The sequence below is a fragment of the Macrobrachium nipponense genome, chromosome 17 (genome assembly GCF_015104395.2).
Source record: "Macrobrachium nipponense isolate FS-2020 chromosome 17, ASM1510439v2, whole genome shotgun sequence".
Taxonomy (NCBI): domain Eukaryota; kingdom Metazoa; phylum Arthropoda; class Malacostraca; order Decapoda; family Palaemonidae; genus Macrobrachium; species Macrobrachium nipponense.
Window position 1 is genome coordinate 89,776,633 of NC_087210.1, and position 25,959 is coordinate 89,802,591.

The window sequence follows — 25,959 nt, forward strand, 5'->3', positions numbered from 1 at the left end:
CTGACCACCCGTCATTGGGTCGGGTATATGAACGGCATGACACCGGCGCCCTCCTTCAGCTGCCCTCCACATCGGGCTCCAGAAGGTGGCGTGTTTGTGGTGGTGTTGGAACTATCGTGTTGTAAGTAGAAAACGGAACGCAAAAACATATATATAAAAAAAAAGCCAGTTGAAAGTCGGTTTTTTTTGGAAATCTGTTTTGTGGTGAAGGTGATGATGATTATTCGATCAGAGTTTGTCTCCCGAGGGAATTCCTCCTCCAGCGGGGAGGGAGCTTTTTCCACCCCCAGGGTCTCGTGGTTGGTCTTTCCTCGGAGGCGTCGGGCGGCGGGGCCGCGTACATAATTAATCCCCCTTTTCCAGAACGAATACGCGGTTAGGTCTCTTTTTCCTCTCGGAGCTGAGATGTGGCTGAGGCCCAGATTGTCAGTTTAGTAAACAAACGATCCATTTTAATATACTAATCTCTGGGACGCTTCCGTAATTCACTTAAAAAAAAAACAGATTTTGTACAGATTATTATAAAGCTTCTTTCTTCATATAAAGTAAAAACATGGTGAAAAACAGCGTAAAGTAAAAGAATCACAATAAAGTAAAGAGAACGTTTGAATTAAAAGAAAAAAAATATAAGTTCATAGGTTCATCCATATATATAATACGATATTACGAAACCTTATTAGTTTCGTAAAAGTTGTGCCTCTTGGCCAAGCGCTGGTGGCACCAGCCGGTTTCGACGTGACTTCGAATCTTTAAGAGAACCAAAAGGTTGAGACGGGTTTAATTAATCGAACGAAAATTGCGATTTCAAAAACCCTAAGTAAATTCCTTCAAGCACCAGTTTAAATTTCTTTACGTTAATTTTTACGATAATACGTTTATCGTTCGAAGTTTAATTACGATCGGCGTTAAAAAGATTATGATTTGGGGTTTACTGAGTTTTCCATCCTCTCGAGTCACAGATTAACCACCCTAAAAAAAAACTCTGAATTCCTAGACAAAATCTCCCCCACTTTTAAAATGTAAACTAAATTTATAAAGCGTGTATTACAGTTAATTAGCATTCTAATCGTTGTTTCTAGAGATTAGCAATAATCTGCATCGACAACACAACAAACGAAAATTCTGGATAATACTGAAAAAAAACTAAATTTTAAAAAGAATCTCCACTGATGGGTATTGAAAAGTCTTAGAAAACTACGATGGAGGAAGAAATGGTCAAAGTTTGTTCCTAGTTCATTCCAAGATTTAGACCAATATTAGACTAAGGAAGTCTATTTTTCCCTCTGAGGTTAGACCATTCTCATCATCAGCCTTCTTCCTGAATTTCCTCAAAGCCTGATTTTGCAATTGGTGTTCAGTCTTCCTCTCCGTCGTCTCTTACACTTTAAGACAAACGTAGTACTTTGATATAAAATAGCTCCTTATGTTTTTTTCAGCTTCATGTAGATACTGAAATAACATCAAAGTATGTTGTGCGTATTTATAGACTGGCGTGTGAGTGGTTAATGTAGTGAAAGCTACATTAACAAAGTCCTGCTAATAAAAACAGTAGTGCATCTTTCGACAGAGGCGTTGAAATTCTCTCTTAGGTCGACTCGTAAGCGTGTGAGCCACCTGAGGAAATTTGAGTTTGTACCGACTGGAATGCGCACCTAGGCTTACGTAGATGGGATACGAAGTTAGGTTTTCATAGATGGAATACGAACGTAAGCTTATAATAAACTGAACACGAACCTGGGCTTACATAGATGGAATACAAACCTAGACTTATATCGACTGAACACAACCCTTGGCTGACATACTAGATGGAATACAAACCTAGACTTATATAGACTGAACACGACTCTTTGCTGACATAGATGGAATTCAAACCTGGGCTTATATAGATGGAATACGAACCTAGACTTATACAGATGGATTACGAACCTAGACTTATAGAGATGGAATACAGATGGAACGCGAAGCTAGGCTTATATAGACTGAACACTAGGCTTAAATAGATGGAATACGAATCTAAGCTTATTTAGACTGAACACGAACCTAGGTGTACATAGATGGAATACAAACCTAAGCTTTCAAAGATGGAATATAGTACCATGACGTGCTGAGAACTCTTTCCACTTCAAATATCGTATATGACACTTTCAGGCTGCTCTATGAGCAAGAGCTCGCGCTGGCATAAAGCCAGCTCAATCAAAAATAGCAACAACAATTGAAGATGCCTAGTAGTACCTATCAGTATCGTGATGTAAACTTAACCAATGTTAATCTCATGGCTTGAGAGGATAAAGTTAATCTGCTCTGCCTCTCAAAACAAATCAAGTAAAAATAAATCTGCTTTGCCTCTCAAAACAAAGCAAGTAAAAATAAATCTGCTTTGCCTATCATAAGATATTAAGTAAAAATAAATCTGCTTTGCCTCTTAAAACAAATCAAGTAAAAATAAATCTGCTTTGCCTCTCAAAACAAATCAAGTAAAAATAAATCTGCTTTGCCTCTCAAAACTAATCAAGTAAAAATAAATCTGCTTTGCCTTGCATAACAAACCAAGTAAAAAAAATCTGTTCTGCCTTTTATAACAAATCAACTAACTATTGCTTATATTTTATGAAATCTTTAATGCCCTATGTGTATATATTATATCAATACGTCTCCCTTTTGTAAAATAACGTCACCCTTTCCTCCTCTGAGGATCATCTCTAACAATAACAACCTGACCCTCTTAAGTAAAATAAAAAACAAATCCCTCATGACAATCCACGCCCCAATCGTCCTTCGTCAGCACCACGGAAACATCACCAAGATCATCATAGTTTTTGTCTCTTGCCAAAAAAAGAAAGAAAAAAAAAGTCTCGCGGTGGCCATAACTCACAACGAGTCTAGCCCCTCAGAGTAACAACTCATCTGATCTAGATTTATCTCCCGTCTCCGGTTATTCTCGAGTATGATGTCTTCTTAGATTGAAGCCGTGACTCTGAAGAATGCTTTAGAGCAGGGAAGGGGCAATTCCCTTTCCTTTAACACGGGCATTAGCATGTGCCATCAGAAGCAGCATCGTAAGGGAGGGAGGGAGAAAGAAAGGAAGGAAGGGAGGGAGGGAGAGAATGGTTCGCCAGGAGACACCTGGAGATGGTTATCCCCAACCGCCGCCGGCTCTCGCCTTCGTTAAAATAGCGACGGTAAGAAAGTGGGCTGCCAACCCTTCCGAATAAGGCCATAAGCTCATGACAAGACACAAAGAGGACGAGAGATGGAGAGAGCCAAGGGTTGGTTTGAGGGGTGAAGGGGGTTGCTCATTAATAGAAAGAAAGAGAGAGACAGGTATATATATAAAAAGCGGTGTAGAGACAGACAAGGAGGAGGAAATAGCAACGACATCTCTAAACGTACTTAAGAGACAAGGAATAACAGATGGGTGAAGCATGTGACAGAATAACAATTGAACCTCTGAGATTTGATGAGGGACTTTGTTTTATAAATGGCTAAGAAACGTCAACTCATAAACACTTCACGCCATTTATCCAGTAGATAGAAAAAAATAAGGTTTATCAATAAGACACAGGAGATATTTTGAAGATAACCTTCTGCTATCAAGAGAAAATACGACGTTTTATGAAGCTTCCTTAATTCACACTATGAAAGAAATCTGCATAGGATTTCAACACAGATGGAAATCCGCTGGAAGTATGAAGTGTTTCCGTCTTCAGACACACGATATTTCATGATAATTGAGGAGTTCTGAGGATTTCGTGCAATTGAAACTTCAAAAGTTCAAGCGAAGATGTAATGCACTACTACCCAAATATTACTCTCCTTGCCTTTTAATACATTTTTATATATCACCTATTTTCTTAAGATTCATTTTTCTTTTTTAATGAGCGAGATCTCCTCTCTCAGTAGTTCCCTTTACCTTTTCTTAGTTCTTCCTAATGAACATCCTAATATTCCTTGGAAGCTTGAATAATAATAATAATAATAATAATAATAATAATAATAATAATAATAATAATAATAGTACCCTGGAAAAACTAGAGGCTGAAGGACTCATGCAGAAGAGTGCGCTCCTAGAAACAGCGCACATAGTAAGAAAAGTTATGGATTCCTAAGGAGGCAGGATGCAACCCGGAACCCCACAATATAAGTGCCACCCAGTCGAAAATAAATAAATAAATAAATAATAATAATAACCACTTAAGACCATTTTCCTTCCTTCCCAGGGAATCCACAGAGCCCGTACTGCTTCGAAGTACTTGAGAGTCTGCCTTCAACACCGAGCGTTGATCATCCACCACCTTCACCAGCACCACCACCACCATGCCTGGCCATATCGTCAAGAGCACGGGTCCCGACCCCGACCCCAGCGAGTACCTGTTCGTCTCCCTGGAGATGAAACGTCAGGATCAGACCAAGCCTTACGACGCTAAGAAGTCCTGCTGGGTGCCTCACGAGAAGGAAGGCTTCGTGGCGGGCGAGATCCAGGGCACGAAGGGCGACCTCATCTCCGTCTACGCCGACGGCGACACGAAGAACTACAAGAAGGACCAGGTGGCCCAGATGAACCCACCCAAGTTCGAGAAGTGCGAGGACATGTCCAACTTGACCTACCTGAACGATGCTTCCGTCCTGTACAACTTGAAGTCTCGCTACGTCAACAAGCTCATCTACACCTACTCCGGCCTCTTCTGTATCGCCGTCAACCCTTACAAGCGTTACCCCATCTACACCAACCGTACTGTCAAGATCTACCAGGGCAAGAGGCGCAGTGAAGTGCCTCCCCATATCTTCGCCATCTCTGACGGCGCCTATATGGACATGTTGCAGGGTGAGAAAGCACTTATTTTTTAACCATTCTCTCCCTGTCAATCACTTATTTTGACTGATCCCATTTTAATGTCAATTCTTAACATCAACCAGGACAGCTCACCTTTTAACGAAGTACGGAAATTGACTATGATCAATTTTATTAATTTGAGTATTCTATTACTTTTAGTATTTCATTAAAATCTCAAAACTTTACAGAGTGACTTTGTCTATTCAAAGTTATCGTCATAGAGTTTCTTTTTCTCTTTCTACAGGTGGCCAGAACCAGTCTATGCTTATCACGTGAGTAACGGGATTTTTTTTTTTTTTTCAAATACACTAATATGCAAAGTACTTTTACCGTTTGTAAAATCCTAACGTGTATAAATCAGAAAGGCGACTGTGTGTGTATATATATATATATATATATATATATATATATATATATATATTATATATATCTATACATATATATATATATATATATATATATATATATATATATATATATATATTTATATATATATTATATATATATATATATATAGATATATATATATATATATATATATATATATATAGTATATATATATCATAGATATAGTATATCTATATATATCTTATATATATATATATATATATATATATATATATATATATGTAGTATGTGTATTCATTTACATATATTTTATACACATATATATACATATATATATGTTGTCCATATATATATATATATATATATATATATATATATATATATATATATATATATATCGTATATATTATATATATGAATCCTGTCGTGTTTACCTTCAAAGCCTTAAAAATCATCTATAGTTTATAACAAAAGTTTTAAGACTGCAGTTACCCGCTCATGTTACTCAGTCAATGCAGTCTCTCTCCCACATCCAATGTTGCAAGTGAACGAAATTTTGATTGCGTATCATTCTGCATGGAAGGTCAGTTCATATCTCACAGTTATATGCAGAAGATAATTCAATTGCGTTAAGATAATTATTCTTTATCTCTCCCCAACTCCCAATACCAAAGCAACCTGGAATATAGTTTTCTCTTTAGAATTGCCAAGAATAAATATCTAATATTTGAGGGGTTGTTTTGATATTACCTTTATACCCCATAACCAACTCAAGAGCAGAGGAGAGCTCTGTTGTCCATCCATTTAAAATTAACGTCGTTGGACACGCAACCCTGTAGAGCGGTAGTAGTGCAGTCAGTGCGCCTTATGCAGTGCACTGTAGGCATCACTCAAGTTTCTTTGCAGCGTCCCTTCGGCCCAAGGCTGCAACCTCATTCATTCCTTTTACTCAACCTCCGTCTATAATCTCTTACTTCCATCTTACTTTCCTCAACTCCTAACAATTGTTTCATAGCGTAACCGTGAGGTTTTCGTCCTGTTACACCTTTCAAATCTTTTTCCTCTCAATTCCCGTTTCAGCGCTGAATGACCTCATCCTATAGGTCCCAGCGCTCGCCCTGTGGCCTGAATTTTTAACGTCCCGTTGCATCACAAGACCCAAACGAGATTTTTTTTTTTCTTCTTCTCCTGCAGAGGTGAATCTGGCGCTGGCAAGACCGAGAACACCAAGAAAGTGTTGACCTACTTCGCCTACGTCGGCGCCACCACCAAGAAGAAGGACGAGAGCAAACCCGTGAGTATCCTTAAGGATTTTTGGAGCTCCTTATGAAGTGAATTCAGACTTAGACGCCTTGATAATAGTTATTGAAGAAGTTGAAGGCAGTAGTTCATGCGATACTGAGTCACCAAAATTTTACTGAAGAAGTAGAACTCAGTAGTCAGTGCAATGTACCAAGTCACGAAAAGGGGAGATAGAGAGACTCTCATATTCACTATGTTATCTGACGCTCTTTACAGAACTTGGAGGATCAGATCGTCCAGACCAACCCCGTATTGGAAGCCTTCGGTAACGCTAAGACCGTCAGGAATGACAACTCCTCCCGTTTCGTAAGTAATGGACTTTGTTTAGCACGTGCGCATGTGTATTAGAGAGAGAGAGAGAGAGAGAGAGAGAGAGAGAGAGAGAGAGAGAGAGAGAGAAACATCCACCCTTAACAATTTTGCTCGATCGAAGTCACTCTGAAATGCGAGCTGGTTTCACGATTACCTAAACAAATGGTAAATTGAGTCATGTCCTTTACAAAAACTATAGTCCTACTGCACCGAAAATTCTAAATATAGTACAAAACGCAATTAACCAACATCTGAGGAAATCTAGCCTTTTAACGTCAGAATGAACGATGTCAGAACTTCAACAATGGATACTTCCATTCGTTTCTAAAGATGATCTTTCAACACCTTCACTTCTTCAACAGGGTAAGTTCATCCGCATCCACTTCGCGCCCTCTGGCAAGCTCTCTGGTGCTGATATTGAGGTATACCTGCTGGAGAAGGCCCGTGTCATCTCCCAGCAGTCCCTGGAGAGGTCCTACCACATCTTCTATCAGCTTATGTCTGACCAGATCACCTGGATTAAACGTGAGTTTTCTAGCGCTTTTCTTGGCTACGCTGTCAAGCAGTGTTTATATAAATGTTGCGTGAACGTACGCGCGCACATTCACACAAATTATACATGTATATATATGTATATATGCTATATAAAACCACCTTATCGTGCTTCTAACTAACCAGTAGAAAGATCCACGGTAATATTCTTGTTTATCAAGGTGAAATATATTTGTAGAAATATTTACAATGCTATATCTACAAATATATTTCGTCTTGATAAACAGGAATACTACTGCGGAGCCTTCTACTGATATATATATATATATATATATATATATATATATATATATATATTTGACTATTTTACACATATACATATGTATATGTGTATATCAATATATATACATATACATATGTGTACTTAAATGCATATATAATACAGCTTATATATATATATATATATATATATATATTATATATATATTATACACATATACATTAATGGTGTAAATGAATATATATTGCATATAATATTGTACATAATAAACATATATAATATAGTTAATATAATATATGTGTGTGTGTGTGTGTGTGTGTGTACGTGTGTTTGTGTGTGTGTGCACACGCACACAAATTTCAATTTAATAGATCAGTTTTTATATGATATATTATATATAGATATATATATATTTTATATTATATATATATATATATATATATATAATATAATTATTTATATATATATATGCTTATACACATACATATGTGTATGAATATATATGCATATATATGTGTACATATATGCATATATATAGTAGTATATATATATATTATATATATATATATATATATATATATATATATATATAACTTGCTTATTTCAACACGGACAAAGTAATAATATATTCCCAGTCGCCCAAACGCTTAACAATTGTTGAAACTAAAATCACATACAATCACAATCCAAGAATGCATACATCAATATACTATCAGACAACGACAGTGTACAAAACAATGAAACTATTATTCACTCCAGTACCACAAACCTTACCCTGCAAAAGCATCTAGATTCATTTCCCCCCCCGCCCCCTGGCTTTTTTTTTTACGTTCAGTTGCTCATCTTCCCTTTTTTTTATCTCTTATTTTTTTTATAGTTATTCAAGTTTTATATTTTTCTCCCTTTTTTTATGTCTCTTCCAGCAACCTGTCAGCTGAGCAACGACATCTACGATTACCACTTCGTGTCCCAAGGCAAAGTTACAGTCGCCTCCATCGACGACAAGGAAGAGATGCAGTTCACAGACGTGAGTTGTGAAACGGATCATTTATATATTTAGATATATATCTTTTCAAATAATAATAATAATAATAATAATAATAATAATAATAATAATAATAATAATAATAATAATAATAATAATAATAATAATGTCCAAAATTATTATTTTCTAAATTTCTCTTTTCCAAAAATATTATTATTATTTAATAATAATAACACTCAAAAACCCTACTCCGATGAAACTCCCTCACAAATAACTCCCCTGCCAATCTTTCGCAAAACATCCTTTTTCAACCACCTCCTACGATTCCTCCGCTGTAGGAGGCCTTCGACATCCTGCGTTTCTCCAAGGAGGAGAAGACGAACGTCTACAAGATGACAGCAGCTGTGATGCATTTCGGCGAGATGAAGTTCAAGCAGAGGGGTCGAGAGGAGCAAGCAGAGGCCGACGGAACGGAGGTACTTCCCTTTCTCTCGTTTCGTGAATCATTCTCTTGCAATGAACGATGATGATGATGATGTTTATTTCTCCTTTTTGTTGTCATCAGCATGAAGTGGCGATTCAGTCCCCCCCCCCCCCCACCAAAGCCCCCCAACTGCTATAGTCTCCTCTTGTCCTCCTGTCATATTCGAAGACTCTTCTCGATGGTATATAAAAAAAAAATAAATCCTCTCCCTCCGATCGATCAAGTGTGGTAACTCTTTTTCGTTTTCCTCTCACCAAAAGGCCGGCGAGAAAGTGGCCGCTATGTTGGAAACGGACGCCAACGAGTTGTACAAGAACTTGTGCAAACCGAAGATTAAGGTCGGTGCCGAGTTCGTGACCCAGGGCAGAGACGTCAGCAAAGTGCTGTACTCCGTTGGTGCTCTGTCCAAAGCCTTCTTCGACCGCATGTTCCGATGGCTCGTCAAGAAATGTAACGAGACGCTGGAAACTGGGCAGAAACGAGCTATGTTCATCGGTGTGTTGGACATCGCCGGATTTGAGATTTTCGACGTAAGTGCAACAGAATTATTCTAAAAATGGAGTGAAAACGCTTTGAGAGGTTAACAAACTCGTTTAAAGGTAGCAAGACGTTGTTGAAAGGCGATACAAGAAATAAGTATTATTCATTTTTTTTATGTGTATCAAAACACTCAGCAAATATTCAAAAGATTGTTCTAGTATATGATCACAAAATGAGTCCTCCATCTTCACATTTTAGCAAAGATTGATACATTTTATATTTTCACGGAGCATTTATAGAATATGAAATCACATCGTCTCATAAAGGCAGACGAAAAAAACTTTCTTCCCATGAACTGTCTTTTTATTTCCGTGCAAAGTCCGGTCTTGACGAATTCTGTAAACCCTTCTACTTTCTTTGAAACAGTTCAACGGCTTCGAGCAGATTTGCATCAACTTCTGTAATGAGAAACTGCAGCAGTTCTTCAACCATCACATGTTCGTACTGGAACAGGAGGAATACAAGAGGGAAGGCATCAACTGGACCTTCGTCGACTTCGGCATGGATCTCCAGGCTTGCATTGAGCTCTTCGAGAAGGTACCAGCTGTTTTTCGTCTATGCAAGGAAACACAGGGAAAGATATGTCACTTCTCAATGCAGATATAGGACTCATGCTTACTCTCTATAGCCCTCTGGTACTCTGAGACCGAAGTTGTCCCAGGGCTATCTGAATGCAGTTATAGGACCCATGCTGACAGTATTCCTCCCTGTGGTGCGCTAGGACCTCCTTTGATTACAGATTTATCCCCACTCCTTTGTCCACTCCCAGCGTTCTTTACACGCCCTTTTTGACCTAAGTAATGCACCCATCTAACTTTTCCAAGAATGTTCACATCAAAAGAGTCGAAATACCCTCACGAGTTCTGAACCCCACCCTTTTTTATGCTCGCTCCTTCTCCAACCACCAGCCATCACGAACTCCTGCAAGTCACAAAGGCCCCGTTTTCCTCTTATCCCAAACTGACAGCAAATCCATCAGATTCCCTGTATCAGCCTTAGTGAGCCCAAGACCCTTTAAAAGCGAAACGCGCCACTCTAAGCGTAAAACTGATACCTTCTGATCAACTGTTGGTTAGTTAAAAGTCAATAAGGAACTAGTAGCCTGCAAACTTTTTTGGGTAATGATTGTATTGTGTCCTTTCGATTGACATGGCACGAAATTCCAGTTCCAAATCAGCAGAACAGAGTCTTGCTGAAGGTAGAACGACTGACTAATTCAGGCGAGACTTGGAATACTCCCAAAAGTTTGGAATTCTCTTCGCAGTCGAGTCAGTGTTGTTTTCCTAAAGCAGACATCAAGTCTCACTTGAACAGCCAGATATTGGATAGACAGAACACCGCGATTCATTTATGTAAAAAATACCCTTGACAAGTATTATCTGCATACATTGCACGTTTGCACTTCCTTGAACGTAACTATTTAAGTCAGAGTAAGACATATGAATCACGGTGTTCTCGTACTGAATACAACTATGACTGTATTATAATTTGCCTGTTTACATTTTGCATGCTTAATAACCACCATTCCTAACTAAAACTCTACAATTTGAAAGGAACGTAGAGATGACGAACTGGGAGCAAGATGCAGCAGCATCCGAGGGCTTTCAATTCCTCAGTCAATTGATAAATCATATCCACCTCCAACGTCCAAGAGCCTTCAAATCCTTAGTCAATTGATAAATTCCACCCCAACCCCCTAACAATCTTCCTCTCCCCGAAAATAAAGCTCCAAAGGCTTTAGATTCCCTCCCGAAATTTCCAGTATCGCTTCCGAAAAAATAAAAAAAATACCGACATTCCCCTTAAAATTTTGTCCTGAATTCGAATAAGTAACACGCATCACCTCCTGAGGAAAACATTTCATAGGATCCCAAATAACTCATCCCCCTTCCAAACTTTCCACCTAATAAAATGCATCTCTAAAAACTCTTCGTCTGATATCTGTCCAATTGAAGTCGCCTTCTGCCCGAAGCTTTCACATGTTTATCACTCGTTCTTCGACAGTGGCACTGGACAGCTTGCCGCAATTTCTCTTGAGGGATTAAAACCAGGAGAGAGGAAAGCTTCCTGCTTCGTTTGTGCCCCCCCAACACTCACACTCTCGAGCCTTTGACCGTCAGTCAGCCACAAGGTAAAATGAAACGCGCCGTCGAAACAGGAGAGCAAGGACTTCGATAAGCAAATGAAAGACACCATTTTAATGGGGAATTCGAGTGCCTTTACTCAACACTAAATCACCTAGAGTAACATTTCCCTTCCAAAGGTCATATCTAGAGTAACAATAAGTATTATCCACTTAATGTTCAGTCATATTTTTCGGAAGTAAGTTTTAGTATCCTCTTTGAAGTTCATGCTAAATGCAGTATTTTTATTGGCACACTGTTTCTTCTATCTAAATTTTGATTTCACTTCATACCTAAGGGCTAACTACTACCAAAAAGTAGGTACTGTAAGTATTGTTTTATTGTTTTGTTTTTCTGAATGACAACAGAAAAGATATTTCAAGCTGGAATGCCACCATATTTTACTAAATTATTTTGATCATATTTTCTTCACTAAATTAACGAACCAGTGACTGAAAAATGTCTATGAAAAGTAAGAAACTAGAGGCTTGACGTACTGTAAGTTCTAATTCATAATTTGTATGAGTGTTCTATGACGAAGAACTTGAAAAGTGAAGAGGGATATAATATATTAATGTAAGTGGATATGAGACTCCATCGTCAATTCTGGTCCTGATCTCGCCCTACTTCCCTCTTTGTCCTTGCCAGCCTATGGGTATCTTCTCCATCCTCGAGGAAGAGTCTATGTTCCCCAAGGCCACCGACAAGACCTTCGAGGAGAAGCTCAAGACGAACCACCTGGGCAAATCTGCCGTCTTCATCAAGCCGAAGCCTCCCAAGGCCGGGCAGGTAGAGGGCCACTTCGCCATCGTCCACTACGCCGGAACGGTCTCCTATAACCTGTCAGGCTGGCTCGAGAAGAACAAGGATCCCCTGAACGACACTGTGGTCGACCAGATCAAGAAGGCCGGCAACGCCCTGGCCGTCGAGATCTTTGCGGATCACCCCGGGCAGTCAGCTCCTGCCGACGCCGGTGGCAAAGGTGGTAAGTGTCAAGTACATCAATTCTAATGATACGTCCGTCGCTCAGAGTGATGGTTTTGTAATACGCGGCGGTGCCAAATGTATAACAAATGATTCGCTTCTTTGTTACGAATGCGTGGGAAAGGTTTAACTCGTCTTTTTTCCCTTTCCATTGCAGAGTTAGGTTCTTGAAAAAGGAAGGACGTACCAGTGCCCTGGGAAATGTACAGTCACCTGCTGAAAATCGACATCGATTTCCACGACATGTGGCAGCTGATATTTTTGTCTCTGCTGGCCTTCGAAGATCAGAGATCAGAAAAGAAGCTGGCCTTCGAAGATCAGAGATCAGAAAAGAAGCTGGCCTTCGAAGATCAGAGATCAGAAAAGAAGCTGGCCTTCGAAGATCAGAGATCAGTAAAGAAGCTGGCCTTCGAAGATCAGAGATCAGAAAAGAAGCTGGCCTTCGAAGATCAGAGATTAGAAAAAAACATTAAATGTTTCTCCGTACTCGTTAGATATATTCAGATATGTGACAATACAAGAAACATTCCTCCATGACAAAAAACACTAGCTGAATTTGAAACTTTCCTTTCTCCTTCACAGGTGGCCGTGGTAAGAAGTCTGGTGGTTTCTCTACTGTGTCTTCGTCTTACAGAGTAAGTTGATCATACTTTAGTATTTGAACAGCTGTAACACTATATATATATATAGCAAGTCAAGTATATCTTAGTTTAACCGGACCACTGAGCTGATTAACAGCTGCTCTCCTAGGGCTGGCCCGAAGGATTAGATATTATTACGTTGCCAGGAATTGGCAGAAACTGTATATAGTAATGCATAGCATGGCAACGAGGACGTGGATAATGTTTTTGTGTTCTTCCCACCTTCAGGAACAGCTGGCTAAGCTCATGACTACCCTGAATGCCACGCAGCCTCACTTCATCCGATGCATTGTGCCAAATGAAACCAAATCGCCCGGTAAGTGTGCCATTATAAAAAAAGTCAGTCTGTACGATACAGGAACTGCGTCATATTTTCTATAAAGGATCTTGCAGGACAGACTATTATATCCATCGTTTTCGAGGCTAGAAAAAAAATCTTGCTATATTCCCCGACTCTTTGTTGTTGCTCAAATGGCGATATAAATTCTTAAACAGGTGTTATAATCCTCCTTTAGAGTCGGGACAAGCTAGTATCTCCATAACAGAGTGGATGTTCTTCACGTTACTGTGCCAAGCTTAGCGCTAGAATCCCTGTAAGAACTATTATAACAGCCCCTTCGACCACTAGTTCATGGAATTCATCAAGCACGAAGTTCCTCAGACTATAACACGTCTTCTCTTCCTTCCTCTCAGGTGTCTGCGATGCTGCTTTGATCATGCATCAGCTGACTTGTAACGGTGTGCTTGAAGGTATCCGTATCTGCCGAAAGGGCTTCCCTAACAGGTTGCCGTACGCCGACTTCAAGCATCGGTACGGGATTGCTATTTCAGAGAATTTCCAACCTCATATTAGAGTATGAACTGTCATTTGATTACAACTTAGTTCAGAGATTACAGAGAATTTCCAATCTCATATTAGAGTATGAACTATAGATTGATTACAACTTAGTTCAGAGATTATAGAGAATTTCCAACCTCATATTAGAGTATGAACTGTCGATTGATTCCAACCTATTTCAGAGATCACAGAGAATTTCCAACCTCCTATTAGATTATGAACTGTCGATTGATTACAACCTAGTTCAGAGATTACAGAGAATTTCCAACCTCATATTAGAGTATGAACTGCCGAATTTCTCCAGAGATCCAGAGGTCCTTTATTCCTCTCAACTACTGAGGATGTCGCGCAATTGGAACTTCCAAAGTTCAAGCGATGACGGAATGCTTTACTACCTAGTGCTATTCTCTATGCATTTTAATACGTTTTTATCTATTTATTGATTTATTTATTTTGTTTTTCTCTTTTTAATAAGTGAGATCTCTTCTTTTTGTATTTCCCTCTACCATCTCTTACTTCCTAATGAGCAACAAATTCTCTGGAAGATTGAATTTCAAGTCAGTGGCCCCTGTGGTGGGCGTGTCCCATATGAATAGTCTTCATCTTCTGAATAATCATACTATATCATCATACTATAATGGGCGTAATGTCTGTCTGTCTGTCTGTCTGTCTGTCTGTCTGTCTGTCTGTCATTCAATCACGGCCAAACGGCTGGTCAGATGGGCATGAAACTTGGCAGTGTTATGATGGGGACCCCTAAGATGGTTTGTAATGGGGTTTCATCCAACCTACCCCCCTCCTTTGTAGGGGGTGGGGGTGAAAGTCGCGAATATTTCAGCTCGGACACAATAGAAGATGAAAATTATCATCAATATCCGCAAGATTTTTTGAATAACTTAAATCCATCTCTCTCTCTCTTGTCGGTGACTTTCATTTAACGGAACAGGGATCTTGATTGGTTCGTGTCTTTGTCAATTACTTAGCACGGTGATACGAATAATAAAGTATCTTTCTTCTCATTATGTTACTGCAAAGACGCAACTTGTATGTCAGTGTGTTATGCTACTGATAAATGCTCTTATGATCCTGTGTCTTCCAAAAAAGAGTAGAAAGTAGGAACTTGTCAGTTTCCTTTTTATTATGTCCATTAGCAGGATCGAAATTCCGATGCAACATTACCGGGCAGTATTTCTTCAACGTTATTTTGTGCACTGGCAGTCCCGATGGATTTAAGTTATTCAAAAAATCTTGCGGAAATTGATGATAATTTTCATCTTCTATTGTGTCCGAGCTGAAATATTGGCGACTTTCTCCGGGGAAGTTGTACATAAATTATGTATGAAAAATCGTAAAGTAACTAAGTCTACGGGAATAACCAGCCTCGTTTCACGGCCAGAAACAGCCAGAAACAGCTCCGTTTCAAGGAATCCCTCCTCACCCCCACCCCCTACAAAGGAGGGGGGTAGGTTGGATGAAACCCCATTACAAACCATCTTAGGGGTCCCCGCCATAACCCTGCCAAGTTTCATGCCCATCTGACCAGCCGTTTGGCCGTGATTGATTGACAGACAGACAGACAGACATTACCCCCATTATATAGTATGATAAGTTGCCAACGTGTGTTTGTGACATGTGTGACTGACAGACCCACAATAGACGTGCGATGAAATGTCTCCTTTTTTTCGTTTCACAGTTACCTGATCTTAGCCTCCAAGCCCATGACTGAGTGTGCCAATGACAGAGAGGCCGCAGGAGTTTGCTTGACCACCGTCGAGTTGCCCGAGGAGTCCTACCGACTGGGTCATACCAAGGTAAGGGGTATCCTAACGTAGTTGCAATGACTGAAGGATATATAGGGATTTCAGGCCAGTATATATGTATGTATGTATGTATATACTATATATATTATATATATATATATATATAATATATATATATATAGAATATGTATATATATATATATATATAATAATATATAATATATATATTATATTATATATATATATATATATTTGTAGGTATAGTATGTATTCTGAAAGTGAAATCGGACAGATTCATTCCTGACGTTTCGTGATATATATATATTATATATATATATATATATATATATATATATATATATATATATATATAATATTATATAATATATATATATATATATATATATTTGCTATGCACAATAGTCAGAAATCAGTCGATAGTTTTTTAAATGAATGTCAACGATACACAATGAATAAAGTTAAGCAAAAGTCGTCAATCAGTTAGAAAAAAAACTACCAATAGAATAGAGTTGGTTTTCATATAATAGTTATTAAAAGATAGCAATTATTAAAAGCAAAATATTTCAAAGAGACAGTTTCCTCTGCCAGAAATGTATTAGAACACATATACACCAACACTCAAAAATACACACGGCAGTGTAAGCAAACTTACTCGCAGACGTCAGTAAGTGACTCAGATTTACAAGTAGATAAACAGATAAACTGATGGTTAAAAGCTTCATACATTAATCAGCAGACGAAACACAATACGATGTGATCAAGGATCTATCCTAGGCAGTAACTCCCAAGTGCTTTCCAGGTTCGTTGTCTAGGAATGATATTTTGTTTATGTTTTTACAACAATCGTCAACGGACTTGTGGTACTAAACATGCCGAGAAGGTGGATACATACCGGGTAAAAGCCCTTGGAGGTCAATATATAGGAAAGATCCGTGATCACTTTAGTAGAATTCCGTAAGCCTATCAAATATTTATACCCAAAGTTATAGTAGATTCACATCAACCGTGCATTTGATGTCTAGGCCCGTCCCTTACGACGTGCCTGATTGGCTGTTGATAAGTCAATCACAGGGCTGGAAACTCTCAGTCTCTGGAGAAAGTTCACGTGGGCAGGATGTATCTTCCACCTCTCCTTAAGAGAGACTGAGAGTTTCCAGCCCTGTGACTGGCTTATCAACAGCCAATCAGGAGCGTCTTCAGGGACTGAGAGTTTCCAGCCCTGTGACTGGCTTATCAACAGCCAATCAGGAGCGTCGTCAGTGCCTAGACATCGAATGCACGGTTGATGTGAATCTACTATAGTACACATACCTAATGTTCAAGCACAGACTCCCCCGGTCCACGGACAGGCACTAATGCATTTATGTCCCTAATAGCGGAAACAAAGTGGGTCGATAATTCCAAGGTCAATCTTAGTCGAGGAACCGTCCCGACGAACGTCGAGTTTCCCCTAGTCGACCTCAAGACGGACGCGAATGCCTGTGGAAAGTCCATGTTTTGAAATGGGACTATGCAGCTGCGACTGTTTGTATCAAAACTTTCTTTAACCGACTGAAATTTGAGTTCTTTCCAGTTTTCCCCCTGATTTTCTTTTTTGCAATCAACCATGGTTTCGCCCTCATCCGTCCTCATTGCCCGTAACACCCTGACCAACCGAATTTGTTGCATTATATTTCGTTTTCTTTCTTTTTATTTTCCCATAATCTCGTGTAAAAAGCATAACCAGAATCATTTTCCTTTGGCAATGCTCTTACCCCTGAACGTGTATTTTATAACCTTCAGTTACTTTCTCCCTCCGCTTTCTGAAATTTATTTTGGTAAATGCAAGCAACCGTCCAATAATGGCATGCTTCCCTCAGCAAACACTAAGACATGCAATTTTGATAACGACCTATATTAAATATAAATTTTCTGAATGCCCCCAAAGGCACCAGTCATAAAATATTTTTGAGGACTTCTTAATACACTTCATTCAGTCTTGTGCCACATGATCGTTTTCAGTTTGATAATTACCTATATGTACCTATGATAAACCTAAGCGATGCTTAATTTGCAATGTAAACCGCAGGTCTTCTTCCGAGCTGGTGTACTGGGTCAACTTGAAGAAATTCGAGACGACCGACTGGCCAAAATCTTGTCATGGTTGCAAGCCTGGTGCCGCGGTTTTACCAGCAGGAAGAACTACAAGAAGCTGCAGGAGCAGCGCATTGCCCTGTGCGTCGTCCAGCGCAACTTGAGAAAGTTCATGCAGATGCGTACCTGGGCTTGGTACCGTCTCTGGCAAAAGGTCAAGCCTCTCCTCAACGTCACCAGAGTCGAGGACACGATCCGTGACCTCGAGGACAAAGTGGCCAAGGCAGAGGAGAACTACGAGAAAGAGCTCAAACTTCGCCAGGAACTGGAGGCAGCTAATGTCACCCTTCTGGAGGAGAAGAACAATCTGATGGTAGCCCTCGAATCCACGAAAGGAAACGTGTCAGAATTTCTCGACAAACAGGCCAAGCTCCAGAGCCAGAAGGCCGACCTGGAAGCTCAGCTCAACGTGAGTTCATGTGATATTTTTAGCCGTGCTACTCCATTCACATTTCAGTTTTGAAAACCCAGGGATTTAATGCTTAATTACTTCATTCATTTTCTACAACTTAGTAACCTATAACCAGCTGAAATTTAAAAGGATATCAAATTGTTCTTCCCTTAGAGATGATAGGATTGATAATGGATACAGTTCGAAAAAGAAACCCAAAAAATTGCTGAGAATTACTTGTTTACTTGTAAGTATTTGCATAGTTGGATGTTCTTTTTCCATCTTTATAAGAAAACTGGAAGTTTTTGAATGAATACAGCATCTATTTAGGGAAATATTATTGCAAATGCTTTCATCCACTGTAAAAATTATTTGTGACAAAATCTATAAACATCTATTTATAGGAAACAAGTGAGCGTCTTCAAGCGGAAGAGGAGGCCAAGAACCAGCTGATCCAAGGCAAGAAGAAGACAGAGCAAGAATGCAACAGCCTCAGAAAGGATATCGAAGACCTCGAGCTCACCATTCAGAAGGGCGAGCAAGATAAAGCCACCAAGGACCACCAAATCCGCAACCTCAATGATGAAATCGCCCACCAAGACGAGCTGATCAATAAAATCAACAAGGAAAAGAAGCACCTTCAAGAATGCAACCAGAAAACTTCTGAAGATCTCCAGGGCATCGAGGATAAGTGCAACCACCTCAACAAGGTCAAGGCAAAGCTCGAGCAGACACTGGACGAATTGGAAGACTCCCTGGAGCGCGAAAAGAAGCTTCGAGGCGAGATTGAAAAGGCGAAGAGAAAAGTCGAGGGCGACCTCAAGCTCACACAAGAAGCAGTGGCTGACCTGGAGCGCAATCACAAGGAGCTCGAGCAGACCATACAACGCAAGGACAAGGAGATCTCATCCCTCGCCAGCAAGCTGGAAGACGAACAAGGCTGCGTCTCCAAAACCCAGAGACAGATCAAGGAACTGCAGTCTCGCATCGAAGAGCTTGAGGAAGAGGTCGAGCACGAGAGACAGGCCAGAGCCAAGGCCGAGAAGTCCAAATCCCACTTGGGTCGCGAGCTGGAGGAACTGGGTGAGCGTCTTGACGAGGCCGGCGGTGCCACAGCCGCTCAGATTGAGCTGAACAAGAAGAGGGAGGCTGAACTGATCAAGCTCAGGAGAGACCTCGAGGAAACTAACATTCAGCACGAAGCAGCGCTCGCTAGTCTTCGAAAGAAGCACAATGATGCCGTTGCTGAAATGTCAGAGCAGATCGACCACCTTAACAAGATGAAAGCCAGGTGAGTGTCGACGAAACTTTTCTCCTTCATAAAGCTAATATTAGGCTAAGTACTTCAGGAACACTCTCCATAAACGGCAATTGATAAGTACTGTTAAAAGATGTTAACTGGAAATACGCACTCTCAAAGTGGAAAGGAAATTAATAGGAACTTTACCTAACCTTACCAAAGTACTTCACTTCTACCCTTGTCTTGGACACCTTGTCCTATACCTAGTTTCATAGGTATCCTCCCTTTATATTTTAGTTACAGTAAGACAATGATCACTTTCATACTTTTCCTGTAACATACTGAATTCTAAAAAAACTTCAGTCTTTGCGATACAAAAATCGAACGCAGATATCTTCCAAAAATATTTCACCGAGGTGATAATAAATCTTATGTTAAAAGAACAAAGATCTAACTATCAATCTTCAACGGGAATATTTAATATTAATAATTAGAATGTATTGTAGGTAACTGTACATAATTACATACTGCTGCATTACAGAAGAGAATTAAACATGTTTTGATATATCATTTCAAAGCCTAAAAAACTGAACCTCTTCCCCACTGCAGAACTGAGAAGGACAAGGATTCCTTGAAGAGGGAGGCTGATGATGCCAAGGCAGCAATGGATGGTCTCACAAGAGATAAGGTGAGTGTGGTGTCCACTTAAAACACTACTTACGTCAGTTCACTGGTAGTCAAAGTAGTTATAGCTATTTCAATCAGAGAAAAATTATTACAAAAACGGTTCCCCTCCTAAAGAAATTATTATTCCTCTCCCTCGAACATTCCTAAAACGTCTATGTTTCCACAGGCTGCAGGTGAAAAGATGAACAAACAGCTGCAGCATCAGATCAACGAGATCCAGGCCAAGCTTGACGAAGCCAACCGAACCCTCAACGACTTCGATGCCACCAAGAAGAAGCTGGCTGTTGAAAACGCTGATCTCCTCCGACAGCTGGAAGAAGCCGAGAACCAAGTGGGTCAGCTGTCCAAAGTGAAGCTTTCTCTCACCAATCAACTTGAGGATACCAGAAAGCTCGCCGACGAGGAGTGCAGGGTAAGAGTGCTAGGGAAAATGACATTAGAAATGTATCCTTACGAGAAAATTAAGCTTAACTTCTCTGAAAAAGTCATAACCTACATTTTAACATTTCATTTGTCGTCATTATCAACAAAAACTTTGTCTTCCATTACCAAGTTGCAGAGCTTAATGAATCGATGAATAATTTCCAGGAAAGAGCAACTCTCTTGGGTAAGTTCCGCAATCTGGAACATGACATCGACGGCCTCCGCGAGCAACTGGACGAGGAAAACGAAGCGAAGGCTGATGTCCAGCGACAGCTATCAAAGGCCAACGCCGAAGCACAGATGTGGAGAGCCAAGTACGAATCTGAAGGCGTGGCGCGCGCCGAAGAACTGGAGGCTGCCAGGCTGAAGCTCTCTGCGCGCCTCGACGAAGCCGAATCCCAGATTGAACAGCTGAACGTGAAGAACATGCAGCTCGAGAAAACCAAACAGAGAATCAGCACCGAGCTGGAAGACATGCAGATCCAGGTGGAGAGAGCGCAGACCCTGGCAGTTGCCGCCGAGAAGAAGCAGAAGAACTTCGACAGGATCATCGCTGAGTGGAAAATGAAAGTGGACGACTTGGTCGCCGAGCTCGACGCTTCCCAGAAGGAGTGCCGCAACTACTCCACCGAACTGTTCCGAGTCAAGGCCGCGTACGAAGAGAACCTCGACCAGCTGGACACTGTCCGTCGTGAGAACAAGAACCTCGCTGATGAGATCAAGGATCTCATGGACCAGATCGGAGAGGGCGGTCGCTCCCTGCACGAAATCCAGAAGAACGCCAAGCGCCTCGAGATCGAGAAGGAAGAGCTGCAGGCAGCTCTGGAAGAGGCCGAAGCCGCGCTGGAACAGGAAGAGAACAAGGTTCTCCGAGCTCAGCTCGAACTCAGTCAAGTCAGACAGGAAATTGACAGACGCATCCAGGAGAAGGAAGAAGAATTTGAAAATACCAGGTAACAATAATTGTGATACACACATGTATTCAAATATATATACAATCATATCATATATATATATATATATATATATATATATATATATATATATATATATATGGGCAGTTTTATAGTACCTGATCCATAAAACTATACATCACTGAATATATCAAAAGTACCAAACCCCATAAAGTAGGTATAGCACAGAGAAATTAATCTCACTGCTAGGTAAACTTCGCTACAATCTGTAATTTCCAAACTTCTAAAACTTATTGGTAATAATATTTACAAATTCTTTCATCTGCAATATATCAATTCCTCTCGTATTCATTTTTGAACAGGATCTTTTACCCAAAGTAAACTCAGTTCAGTCAAGCTTAGAACTAAAATTTACAATTTTCCAATTCGGTTTACATTTGGTCTGAGTTCAATCCGAAATCCTTAAAGGCATTTTAGCTCTGTTTCATCCCAAAGTATTATATAAATATATATCCTTCGAATTCACCTCATTCCAGAATTTCCCAATACTTAATTAAAGGCTCATTTGGAGAGCCAGTGTTTATCATCTCTTTTGAGAATGTCGAATCCGCCCTGACCGGCAATTTCTCTCCCTCATCAGAAAATGCCACCAGCGCGCCATCGAGTCCATGCAGGCTTCCCTCGAGGCCGAGTCGAAGAGCAAAGCCGAGGCTCTGCGCATGAAGAAGAAGCTCGAGTCCGACATCAACGAGCTCGAGATCGCCCTCGACCACTCCAACAAGGCTAACGCCGACCTCCAGAAGCACATCAAGAAGCTCCAGGGAGAGATGAAGGAGCTGCAGATGCGCGTAGAGGAAGAGCAGCGCATGGCCTCCGAATACCGCGAGCAGTACGGCATCTCCGAGCGCCGGGCCAACGCCCTCAACGGAGAGCTGGAAGAGTCACGCACCCTCCTGGAACAGTCCGACAGGGGACGCCGCCAGGCCGAGTCCGAGCTCGCCGAAGCGAATGACCACCTCAATGATCTCACAGCCCAGAACAGCTCCCTCATCGTCGCCAAGAGGAAACTGGAGGGAGAGATGCAGACACTCCAGGTAAGACTCTGGATTTTTTTTTTTTTTTTTTTTTTTTTTTTTTTTTTTTTTGTCACTGGAAAACTGTTCGTTCCTCTTTAAAAGAACTGGCGTATCCCATTTTTAGTTTTCTGTAAAAGAAAACTACTTTTTTCTGTCCGCTCTCAGATCTTAAAAACTACTGAGGCTAGAGGGATGCAAATTGGTATGTTGATTATCCACCCTTCAATCATCAAAAGTACCAAGTTGCAGCCTTTAGCCTTAGTAGTTTTTATTTTTTTCAAGGTTAAAGTGAGCCATAATCGTGCGTCTGGCTTCATGGGACTCGGCTCATACAGAAAACTCGATTGCGCCGAAAAACTTTAGCGCACATTAAGATTGAGTTTTCAAGCCAAAGTGTCTCAGTTTGTGAGACACTATAACATATCAAAACTTCAGCTGTCTGTTTTGTCACATTCTCAAATCAAATTTCTTCGGAATAATATCAAATTCTTTGAAACCCATTTTCTCAGGATGGGGAAAAATGACTTACGACAGTTCGTCAAACTAGAGGAGAATTATAGTGTTTCTTATTAAATAGAAGAATCTGTCTTCTTCAAAATTCTCCTAGTCTCAATCTGTAGCGTTCCTCCTCTTCAAATTCTTTAACATTGTTCCTTTATTATTATATAACCAAGCTGCCTCAACGTTTCTATTCTATTTCTATTGCTCTCTCTCTCTCTCTCGTCTCCTCTCCTTCTTCCTCTTCGCCTTCTCCTTTCTTCTCTCCTTCCTCTACCTCTCTCTCTCTCTCTCTCTCTCTCTCTCTCTTAAACCCGTTTATTTGCTTTCATTTCCGCAAACAGGCTAAACTCATCATATCAAAATTTGTTGATTATATTTCAAAACTTTTCCGTAACTGTACATTTAGAATGGTAAGCTGGAAAACACGAAATGTTTGAGTTAAAGAAGAAATCAAGACCAGACCACATGTGTTCATATAATGTCTATCTATCTATCTGTGCGTGTTGTATCAAAACACACAAACACAAAGTAGCACTTACATAAACTTACTTATTATTGCAATTCTGGCAACTGTGTGTTTATAAACAGTAGGTCGAGTTATTTATCGCAAGACGCTTAACCTCATTCTCTCGAACAGGCTGACCTAGAAGAGATGCTGAACGAGGCCAAGAACTCCGAGGAGAAGGCCAAGAAGGCCATGGTCGACGCCGCCCGCCTCGCTGACGAGCTCCGCGCCGAGCAGGAACACGCCCAGACCCAGGAGAAGATGCGCAAGGGCTTGGAAGTCTCCGTCAAGGAGCTCCAGGTCCGCCTGGAGGAAGTCGAGGGCAACGCCCTGAAGGCCGGCAAGAAGGCTCTGAGCAAGTTGGAGAGCAGAGTCCGGGAACTGGAAGGCCAGTTGGACGATGAAACACGCCGTCACTCCGACGCCCAGAAGAACCTGAGGAAGTGCGAGAGGCGCATCAAGGAGCTAACCTTCCAGTCCGACGAGGACAAGAAGAACCACGAGAGGATGCAGGACCTCGTCGACAAGCTCCAGCAGAAGATCAAGACCTACAAGCGCCAGATCGAGGAGGCTGAGGAAATCGCCGCCCTCAACTTGGCCAAATTCCGCAAGGCACAGCAGGAGCTGGAGGAAGCGCAGGCAACCGCCTAAGGACAAGTCCCGCCTGGGAATACTTGACGGATCGGGACTGAATGATAAACGTTGCAAGGCTTACTCTTAAAGGCACACAAAACTAAAAGAAGAGTTTCTCTTACTTTTGTACATCTCACAGTTTGAAATAATGGCTGATGGCGGAATTACCTGATTATTCAAGATAAAATACAATAATAAAGGTCTACGTTATTATCGAAATCACTTAGCATTTTCAATGTACTGCAAGATCTTCGAAATAAAAATGAAGGCATAAATGAAATTCTCGTTGATCCAATTTTCAGTTCTTGTTAAAATTATTTATTGTCAATGCATAATTGTACATCAGCGTTCATGACTTCTTCCATCAAATATATTATGCTAATCATTATGTTAATCATCAGAGTTATTGTTATCACAAAACTAGCAATGATAAATTGCTGACAATAAAAAATATAAGAAAATCCACGAAAATCATTTACAACTCCTATCTCTTTTTTTATCACCAGTTTTCCTGCAGTTTTTAATATTTTCTCTCTCTCTCTCTCTCTCGCTCTCTCCTCTCTTGCTCTCTCTCTCTCTCTCTTATATATATATATATATATATAGATATATATATATATAGGGTATGTATGATAGTGTATTTATATATATATATATATATATATATATATATACAAACACACATATATAATATATATATATATATATATCTAATATATATTATATATATATATATATATAAGTAATCTAAACTTCCATACCTTAATAGATATAATACTACAATTAGAGACCCAGTCATATATAAAGAAAAAATACAGAAACTCAAACTTATTTCCGTAACTGCCCAAACTGAGTCTTTGCTCTGTGCTGGATGAGATCAGGAGGAAAATAACGGTAGCTTAAGTTTATATGCTCCTATGAAAATAGGAACATCTTTCATTCAGCAAATGACTGAATGGTCCGCTAATGTCGTGGCATGCCTCTCAGATGTCGCAGGTTCGCGTCTCCCCCAGGGCAATAAAAAATCACTGTTCTGTATCTTGATCAGTCACTGCTGCAGTGTGAGGGGTCTTTAGCTGTGGGAGGTTAAAACCAACGTTCTTTGGAAGCTTGAATTTCAAGTCAGTGGTCCCTTTGGTGTACTTGTTCCATGTGAATAGGTTTCATTTACTGAAATAATAATAATAATAATAATAATAATAATAATAATAATAATAATAATAATAATAATAATAATAATAATAATAATAATAATAGTGAAAACTACCAGCGAAAGAAATACATATTCCTTTGGTAGTCAGCCAACCCCCCGATTCTGAGAATTTCATGAACTTGTTAAGAACAGAGGTATTTTGGCCTCTATCTGTGCCCTGGTATTTATCGCAAAGTTATTCCTTATTAATGTTATTGCGCTTTGAAACAATTATTATTATCATTTCATTTATTATTATTTTTTTTCTATTACATTCCTCCAATTCAATGGGTGGTACTTATAGTGTGGGGTTCCGGGTTGCA

At 40.0% G+C, this 25,959-nt stretch overlaps 1 protein-coding gene across 1 annotated transcript; it reads left to right on the forward strand.

The window, feature by feature from the left end:
- On the forward strand, positions 1 to 24,905 carry LOC135196458 (myosin heavy chain, muscle-like). The gene is made up of 22 exons (XM_064223303.1): positions 1 to 121; positions 4,218 to 4,822; positions 5,076 to 5,103; positions 6,374 to 6,473; positions 6,698 to 6,787; positions 7,156 to 7,318; positions 8,489 to 8,592; positions 8,889 to 9,026; positions 9,295 to 9,564; positions 9,941 to 10,111; positions 12,346 to 12,679; positions 13,264 to 13,316; positions 13,551 to 13,638; positions 14,016 to 14,133; positions 15,854 to 15,971; positions 18,010 to 18,483; positions 18,870 to 19,756; positions 20,315 to 20,393; positions 20,559 to 20,804; positions 20,981 to 21,768; positions 22,370 to 22,823; positions 23,944 to 24,905. Exons 2-22 carry the CDS (start codon positions 4,315 to 4,317, stop codon positions 24,460 to 24,462), a joined length of 5,730 nt encoding a protein of 1,909 aa, XP_064079373.1. The 5' UTR covers positions 1 to 121; positions 4,218 to 4,314; the 3' UTR covers positions 24,463 to 24,905.
- Positions 24,906 to 25,959: the final 1,054 nt, after the last annotated feature.

Coding starts and splice junctions, on each gene's coding strand:
- LOC135196458 (XM_064223303.1), top strand. CDS start 4,315: ATGCCTGGCCATATCGTCAAGAGCACGGGTCCCGACCCCGACCCCAGC. Junction 15,972..18,009: donor ACCGACTGGGTCATACCAAG/GTAAGGGGTATC, acceptor TGTAAACCGCAG/GTCTTCTTCCGAGCTGGTGT. Junction 19,757..20,314: donor CTTAACAAGATGAAAGCCAG/GTGAGTGTCGAC, acceptor TCCCCACTGCAG/AACTGAGAAGGACAAGGATT.